Here is a 9,360-nt window from a genome sequence, read left to right on the forward strand (position 1 = left end):
AAAAAAAAAAAAAAAAAAAATCAGTGAATTACATACTTCAAAATAGTGAATTTTATGGTATGTGAATTACATGATAAAGCTGTTATTTTTTTTAAAAAAGTACGATGGGAAAAGAGGCAGGCTACACAACCATGCGCAAACTCTGAGAAGCTACACCCAAACCACCAGGGAAGAGGCCCTAGAAAGAGGTGAGCAGGGTCTGCTGTGATTAAAGGGTCGTGGGCACCTTTTAATCGAGTTGTGTAAACATCAGATATGGTACTCTTTTTTAAAAAATTATCATGGTCCCACCCCATGGACTTAAAAAGGAAGGCTCCACACCCCCATCTCCTTTCCAGGCACATCGCCGGCCTCAATTGGAAGAGTTCTCACGTGTGTGATATTTATGGACCACTGCTCCTGGATACATCCTCACAGGGCTGGGCAGTGAGCAGGTTCTCAGTACATGTACGCTGAATAAATAAAGGACCAATCACAAAAAATTCCCTGATCAAATACTATCTAACAGGCATAACAACAGACGTCTGAAGCCTCCCTCCTAAGGGGAGCTCACACTCTCATACTCTCTCCACCCTTCCAACACCAGTGCACATCCTCAGGGCTGATAAGCAAATAACAGGCTTAATGCTCAGCTCCCCACTAAAGAACGAGTGTCCTAAAACAGACATGTTTCTGAGCTAACAGGATTATCTCTAGAGCTGAGGTCTCCAAGCAGAGTGTTTGGGAACAGGTAAAGAAGGAGCATGGGGTTAAGATCATCTCTCCCTCTCTCTCTTTCCTCCCCTGGCAGTCGACCTGGCGTACTGCTACCTGTCAGTTCACAATCCTGCCCCCATTTTGCCTGTCACCTCAACGTGTAAGAGAAGAGCAGAGCGAAGCAAAGGCCAGAGAACTTCAATCCAAGGACGATGGAATTTCAGAACTTAACAACAAGGTCAAGGAAGCTTTTGGGGAACACGAGAGTGGGGTTTCATACCTGTATCCTCACATCACACCGAGCAGGAAGGCTCCAATGTACTACATTCAGCAAAGGCTTGAACTCACTGTCCAGAAGTAGGGACACCTACACGTAGCCTCACCTCTCACTGACTCTCAGGGTTACCTGGAAGTTCTTTTATCCTCTGGTTTCCCTGCTTGGGTGGCCATGAGGATCTTCATAAATAAACCTACTCATCTTTACTCAAAAGGCTATGGGTTTTCTCACAGCCAACCCTGGCTAAAGAGGGGTGAGTTTCCAAGCCCCATTACTGAGAATTTGCATATGGGGCTGCAAGCCTATCTCCAGCGTCAATGATTTATTCAGGACTCTAACAGCTTGCCTGGCCTAGAATTACACCAAAGAAGTTAGCACAGAGCCTGCTCAAAGAAAGGCTTTGTGAGCTTCCCAGGACATTGTGGCACTCAGGGAAAGCATGAGCAATGCCACTAGGCTAGGTGGAAATCAAGCTGCAGGGACCAGGCTTCAAACTGGCCTATCTCCTAGTAACTTATAGGGCTAAGTTCTCTAGGAAGTCTGTAACAAGACCTATACATGGCACCCATTTGTTTTTTGGAGGGAAAAAAGGATTCTGGGCCTGCTGTATGTTAAATTACCACGAAATAAGGCACAGTAGAAATAAAAATAGCCAATAATCATAAAAAAAAGATGTTTAACCTACTAGTGGTTAAATGAATGCAAATAAAAACATGATGTCCTTTTTCAGCATGCAGACTGGCAAAAACTAAGAAGACTGATAACATCAAGTGTTGGCAAGGATATAGGTAAACAGGTTCAGTACTCTCATGCACTATGGGTGGGAGGGCAAATGACTGCAGACTTTTAGAGGGTGATTTGGCGGTATCTGCCAACATTTAAGATGTACACTCATGTCAACCCAACAAGTCCACTCCTAGGAGCCTATCTTAGATAAATGCTCATAAACAAGCTCTAAAGGCAGTTACATAGATGCTCACTGTGATACCATTTATAAAAGCAAAACACTGCAAATAACTTAAATGCCCATCAGAAGAGGAATGACTAAATAAAGTATGGGATATCCACACTATGAAATCTGTAGCATCAAGACCAACAATGTCTAATACAATTTCTGAGATTATGTAAATCTTCCATAATCTGTGCTGTCCAATACAGAAAGCCACTAGCCACATGAAATAATTCTGGTGTGACTAAGGAATATATTTTTAATTTAGTTAATTTTAATTAATTTATGTTTAAATTTAAATAGCTACCATACAGGGAAGCATAAACTTAGGGGTATCTTTCTTGGAAAGATTTCCATTACATAAAGTTATGACAAAAAAGCAAGTTACCAAACAATGTGTAAGTATGATTCCTGTTTAAGTAAGGCCAACTCCCTCCCCCAGATAAATTATATGATACTATGTACATGCATACGTTTGGAAATGCACAGAAAATGGTCTGGAAGGCAACACTGCAAACCGATGGCACTGATTACATGCTGGGAAGGTGAGGGACTGGGCAGAGAAGGGAAGGAGGGAGGAGGAGCTTTTGTGTCCTGTTTTGGTTTTGCTTCTCATTGTTTGGACTTTCCAGGGAGACGCATTTATGTGTTTTCTGTATAATTAAAGAAACATAAGGAATGAAAAGCTAAAAAAAAAAAATTATGGCTGAAATTAATGTGGATGGTTGAAGTCCAGGAAGATAAGTCTAATGAGATGGAACAGTTCAAGGAACTAGTAACTAGAAACAATTGTTTAAAGGACTTTGCCAACAATATTCACCTATTTATTTTCAAGCCACTATGCTAAATACTGGGGATACAAAAAGAAGAGGAAAATGTTAGCTCAAATGAAGGGAAATTATGGGAAAAACCCAACAGCCACAGGAGACAGAAGTTCTGCGTGACGTCACAGGCCAACCCTGAACTACAGGAAAGAGTTTCCTCCACATGCTCCTAGACTGGGCTCTCTGGGACCAGCTCTAAAGCGCTGAGTGGAGGTGAGTGGAAGCATAGCAGGGCCTGGGAAAAGCCTCCTAGTCCACAAACCTAAACCTCCTCCCGAATTCCTTCAGTTTTCTGGGGTGATGCTGATGTGAAGAGAGTCAACACATTCATTAAGTCACTTGAATGAAGAGGCTTGGCTAGAACTAGCTCATCAACTAGCAAGCCTGGCCCCCAGACTGGCCCAACAGGCTGCCTTGTACACAAGAACCCTCAGTTAATGCTTGCTGAATTCAGATAAAGAGAATTTATGTCAGGGTCCTGAAAGAAGAGATACAGATCTGAAGTTAGGTTCAAAAGCAGGTTATTTTCCATTTTCAAACCTTTGAGGGTGGGGGAGAAGCCTGGTTGGGCACCCAATGGGGGAACACTGGCAGCTGGAGGACCCAACCTGGAAGAAGGAAAACCACACAGGGCCTTTCTTCCTCTCAGCTTTGGAGGCAGAGGCAGCTATCAATGGGGCAGCCTGGTTTTAGGGCAGAGAAGGCAGGGCTCTAAGGCTGCCTTTCTTGAGTGAGGCAGGGGCCACAGCAATGGGTATCACCCCACCTGGCCTGAATTCACACACTACTGATCAGGTGAAGGCTTGATAACATCTAGCCTCAGGAGTCCGGGAGGGAAGGAGGCGGGGCTTCCTGCTGCTAAGTGAGTAGCTAGGAACCCAAGGCAGGGCCAAGAACCAGGAACACAGATCACCCTCAAGTATCTGCAAGGTTAGGTCACTACCGTCTCCCCTTGGGGCTGTTTCCCCAAATGATCAGTAGTAAAACCCTTAGAAAAATGCCCAGGAGCTTGTCTTTGAGAGCAGAGAGGCAGAGGGAGCTGAGGCGAGGCTTCTCACGACAGCCTGGCTGGGGCAAGGGTTCCCCAAGGGAGCGCTTGGGATGGTGAGCAGGCTGAGTCCAGGTGCAAAAAGAGAAGGCCCCTGGGTAGGGCTAACATCCCCCACAGGTGAAGACTCCAAGAAGAAATCAGAGCTCAGAAGGGATGAAGAACCCTTGGGTCACCTGGAAAAAAAAGGCTCTTCTGTGTTGCTCCTGCAGGGTCTGCTTCAGCTGCTCCACATCTCTCTCTAACTTCAGGTATTCATTCCAGGCATTTTCCATCTCCTGTTGGCCAAGGAAATGCTTCTGATTCTTCCTTATGCCACACCCACCCCTCAGAAGGCCCCATGAGCACCTGTGCTCCTGACCACTGCTGACCCGACAGGGGAAGAGGGAAGGGGAGCCTGGTGGGTCTCAGGCAGGCCTGGGGAGAGAGACAGGCCACCTGCACCGTCCCCTCTCCCACCCTTGGGGATGCTTTGTCCCAGCTCTGGCAGAAAGGGCCTGTACCACATCAGACAGACAAATAAAAGAGCAGAAATTCTGACGTCTCAGAGTTAACTGTGCACAGATCAGGGGAACAGCCTTGCAGGCTGCTCTCAAACATCTGACCACTTGGGTGGCACTGTAGCTACCCAGGAGTCACTGACAGAAAGCACCTTAAGGCACCGGTAGAGACAAGGTAAGCTACTGTTAGGAGGCAGCCTGGAGGCGTTCTCCTATGCCAAGACTCTCGCCCCCGGCCACCAACTCCACTACAGCTTGGGAGGTGAGAAAAGCAGCCCCCTGGCCAGCCCATGCTGGGGAGGGCAGGGGAGCGTCTGCCACCCTCCACACACAGTGGACTCTCTGGAGAGCTCTGCCCGGATGTGGACAAGGTCCTCCTGCAGCAGCCTCTGCTGGTAGGCAATCTTCTCCAGGTGCTGGGGCTGGTCTCGGTACTGCTCCATCTGTCTGTGCAACACCTCCAGCACGGATTCCAGCTGATCCTGCACCAGACAGACCGGGGCCAAAGAGCAAGAGAATGGCAGAACATTCCCGGGAGGCCGTCCCCTCCAACCCTGCCCCGCCACGCCAGGAACTAAGCAAACCTGCCGGATCTAACCGAGGTTGAAGGGGCCAGCGCCCAGCTAGGGGCCTGAGAGTCAAGGCCTCTGATTCCAGCTCTGACTCTGCCCATTGGGTGGCCTCCTGGGACAAATCACCTAACAGCTCTGTGCCTGTTTCCTCACCTATAAACTGGGCATTAGGCCATCCGCTCCTTAGGGGATAAACTATGAGGCTAAATCAAAAGAACAGATGGAAAACCCTCTAAGCACTTGAATAAAAAGGCCATGTTATTTATAAACCTTGGGCATCACAAATATAATGCCTTGTTAAAATGTGGAAAAGAAAAAATTCACACGAAGTGTCTAAGAGACCAAACATCAGTGGCTACCAGCCTATTCCTTCCCTTCCAACCAGACTTGTTTCCCCTATGGCCCGGATCCTTAGAGGAAAGGAGCTTTAGGAAGTGAGAGCCTCTGCCCTGCTACGACTCTGGCCACTTTCTCCAAGGCAGCCCCCGCTTCCCTGGGGTTCAGGAGCCTGGGGTCATCACTGCAAGCCAGTGGAGCCGTCCTCTCCCAGGCTCACCTCACAGGGCTTCCAGGGAGAGGTGGGGGTGGCCCAGAGCAGAATTAAGGTCAGGGAGGTAGTACTTGGAATAAGTAGGCTGAGGTCTCCCTGTAAGGTCTCCTCTGGGTTCAGACAGAAACCCCACAAGAAATACCCTTTAAATTCAAAGACATTGTTCTGGATAAACTAACAGACATCTGTTGTCCAGTACTAACATGAGAGTCCAGTCTACACTGAGGAAACACAGGATGACAAAACCCCTGCCACCCAGCCCAAGACTATGCAAAACCGATACATACTTTGTTCTCCTTAAGGGCTCGTATCTTGTCTTCCAAGTCCTGGAGGATCCTGTCTTGTTCACAGAAGACGCTCAGTTTAACCTGTGAACAAGAACAGGTTGGAGAGGGCCTGGGATGATGAGAAAGGGCCGTGGCCTTGGAGCATGATCCAAAAGCCTTTGGCTACAGATCCATCCAAACCCTGCCTGAAGCTGCCCACCCTGGGTCTGGAGGCAGCAGGCAGGTGAGGGGTCAGCCTGTCACTCTGCTCACTCACGTCAATGTCACTCTCGGCAATCTTCACTGGCTTCAGACTTCGGTCCTTGAGAAGATCCCGGCCTGTCATCTGGGAGGTGAACAATTTAAAGGAGGTTTAACCACGGGGTTCGGAATCAGAAGTCAAGAAGGAAAGTTACCCCTACAACGGACAGATGTGGAAGTCTCGTCAGTGGCAGGTAGGGCCACAGCATGGAAAGGGCAAAAACTTGGGCAATACCTACTTTATTTTTATGCTTATTTCATTTCAGGGAAAAAAGAAAACCTTTTTGAGATCTTTTAGTAGTACTTGTAAATTTCTCAAACTGAAGAAAACACAGACTTTCAAGTTACAGTATCATCAACTGTAAAGGCTTAAATTTGCCCCAAGTGAGTTCAGTATGAATCTTGGAAGATTCGCCACTGGATAAGAGAGTTTTGCTACTAAACCTGGGGTCAAACATAATTAACAGAAGTCCACGACCCGGCCCAGGGCCATAGGATGGGTGGAACAAGAAGAACTAGCAAATCCCTTGGGCATCGTTGAGCCTTACTTCAAGGAAGTCTGAACAGCCCACCTCCCCATGACTGAGATCAGCCTTCCTCACTCTTCTGCTATTTGGGAAGAGGATGTGGCCAAGAGAAGAAACCTGGATTGTTCCTGGCTGAGGTTTTCAACTGATCCCTGAATAGCTGTACTTGCAATACAAGTTACAAGCTACCCTGTCCTCTCAAGAAAGGAAACCACAAAGCAGTAGACAAAAATCACCCAAACTCAGAAGCCAGTGGAATTTCACAACATTTGCCATCTTTCCCTAGACCCAGCGTGGGCGATACGTTGCCCATCTCTCACGGACACCTACGAAGTTAAACACCAACTCTTTTAGTCCATGTTTTCATTTCCTCCAAATCTCCTTCTTCGTCAAAAACTGTGCAGGGGCAGGGGAACCATTTTCACAGATGTACCCCCATGGCCAAACCATGGTCAGGGATGGCCAGGTCAAACGTGCCCCTTGTAGGGGAGGCCGTCTGGCTGAACTCCATTTTGTAGATCTGACCAGAGAAATGGAGGATGGAGCTAGCCATAGCAGAGTCACTATGCAGAGGGTCCCAGTATGGAGGGACACACAGCTGCTGGAGAAATGGCCCTCACTTTCTCCCTACTCCATTAAGCTTGTGAGTGTGAATCAGAAGCAGAGATATATTAGCAAACATTCCCCTCAAAACTCAAGCCGACCATGTGCCCAAATCTAAAGGTCAAGGGAGAAGCCCTGTCCACGCCTTGAGCTGAAGGCTGAGCCTGGGCTGCAGACCTGCCCCCTCTCATTCCCCTGCTCCCTTTGGCGGCACAGTAGAGGACAGGGACCACTGTCTTCTTTATCTTGGTAAAGTCAGCCCCAAACGGAAGGCCTGGCACACTGGAATGCACTCGGCAAATTGCTTATTGCCTCACAGGTAGGTGAAAGGGAAATACATGTAGGTCAGTCCTAGAAAAAGTAGAACTCCAGCCAAATTCTGCTCTTCAAACTGGCAAATTACGTGTACATACAACCATACACACAGTCACAGAACACACTGACCACAGCAACAATCCACAAAAAATGCTGGCTCCTGCAAGGGTAGGGGGCGCAGCGTGGGAAGCGAGGACGGGGAATTAATCCTGGTGAACCAACAACACCAGGCAGGTGTTGAATTTCCCAGGCAGGACTTGGGACCCTAGCGGGTAGAGGTAGGGGAGTCTTCACTCTGTGTCACAGTCCTTTGCCAAAGTGAGGGGCCATAAGCTTGTCTACTCTCCAAGGGGCTGACCCTTGCCTCGCTTCCTAGGAAGAAATCATTTTCAAATTGAGATAATTCTTTGGGGACTTCTCCTCTTAGCAAAACTCTTCCCTTTATGTCACTGAAGCTTTTTCCAGATGATATGTTTTTGATACTGAAAGAGCTAGGCAGAGAGTCTAACTGAGCAATGCCTCATTTATCCAGCACCATCAGGCAAGGAATGAGATATTTCTGCACAAAAAGGGCACTTTCAGAAAGCTGTCTTTTAAACTTTTTGATGGAAAGCTTTCTAAAAGTATGTCCTTTACTACCTTCACAGAACACTGAATATAAATTCAACCTTTTGGGGGATGAATCAGAGTCATCATAAAAATCAGTAATATAGAATTTCTTAGAAGTTCGTGTTTAGGGCTATTTGCCTATCTAGCTAAATGCTCCCAAATTTCTGCGCTTTCATTTCCATTTCAGATTGGCTTATAATGTTTCTTCTCTCTCTCAGGATATGAGCACTCCCTCTTTCCTAAGAAGTAACTTTGTCCTTGCCCCCTTTTAATGTGCTGCTTTTAAGATGCTATGAATTAGGAGTTCAAATGACTGCATCTATGAGGATTAGAAACTCAGCAGAAGGGACACACTTGCTGCTCTTCCCTGTCTCCCTCCCTCCATCTGGGTTTGGTACTCATCAAGGGACATCCTCCCACCTCTTGTGTCTGCCACTATTATGGGCCTTAGTAGATGGTCTGTTCTGTCTCCCCTCACTTGACAATAACCTAATTAGGAGGGACTGTGGGGACTGTGATGTATTTTCTCAGTACCCTCAAAGCCCAGCCCAGGGCCCGGCGTGAGAAGCGTTTGCTTAGTGAGTCTGTGAATGTGACAAAACGAGGTGAGTTGGCTGTGCTCAGGGCCTGAGACCTCTTTCTGTGGAGTAAAGGTCACAGGGTTTAGAGCAGGGGCTTCATGACAGTGTTTACACAACTCACAGGCCCTTTAAGCTTCTGAATTTAGCTTTGTTCCAGAGAGCTGAGGCTTCTAAGACACAGCCACAAACAGTATATTACATCTCATTTTCCTTTTAAAATTGCACTTTGTGATAGCAATGTTTAAATCCATTCAAAACATCAACTATGGGTCCCTAGCAGCTCTGTCACCAGAAAAAGTGAAAGTTAGTGGGCACTCATCCATTTGAAAGAGTCTCCACATCGGAAAGCAATTAAAGGCCTCCCAGGCATCTTACTCCCCTCCAGCACATCCCAAGACACCTATATGCAGGGCTCAAGATGACTGGACACAGCTCCTGCTTTCCAACCTGCAGCCTCCCTTGGAATGCTATAAAAGCTGGCCACGTTTCAGGCACTACCTCTGCATCTCTCAAAGGGGGGATGGTGGGGAGGTGGGCGTTTTGTTCTAGTCCAGCTCCAGAATGTTTTCAAACATCAACACCCTGCCCTGAGGAAGAGCCGCCCTAATCCCAGGGCCACGGTGGAATCTCAGGACACCCCAGCTCCTCCAAGGTGACCAGGAACTGCTGCTCCCTCCCAAGGAACCCAGGCTCTAGGGCAGCCCTCACCATGAAGGCAGACGAGCGAGAATGGGGACACACACAAGCTGGTGGCAAGCTAGGCAAGCCCCACCCCACCCCAA

The 9,360-nt window shown here is 47.7% G+C and overlaps 1 protein-coding gene across 1 annotated transcript in view; it reads right to left on the bottom strand.

The window, feature by feature from the left end:
• The window catches only part of PLEKHA7 (pleckstrin homology domain containing A7), a 208,919-nt gene that overhangs the window by 10,731 nt on the left and 188,828 nt on the right, over positions 1-9,360 (bottom strand). The window contains exons 14-17 of the mRNA XM_007448586.1: positions 5,960-6,028; positions 5,704-5,784; positions 4,627-4,776; positions 3,971-4,072 (exon numbers count right to left, since the gene is read on the bottom strand). Coding sequence (XP_007448648.1) covers positions 3,971-4,072; positions 4,627-4,776; positions 5,704-5,784; positions 5,960-6,028 — 402 coding nt within the window. The remainder of the gene's footprint in view (positions 1-3,970; positions 4,073-4,626; positions 4,777-5,703; positions 5,785-5,959; positions 6,029-9,360) is intronic.

This window comes from Lipotes vexillifer, unplaced genomic scaffold (genome assembly GCF_000442215.2).
Source record: "Lipotes vexillifer unplaced genomic scaffold, Lipotes_vexillifer_v1.1 scaffold519, whole genome shotgun sequence".
NCBI classification, from domain to species: domain Eukaryota; kingdom Metazoa; phylum Chordata; class Mammalia; order Artiodactyla; family Lipotidae; genus Lipotes; species Lipotes vexillifer.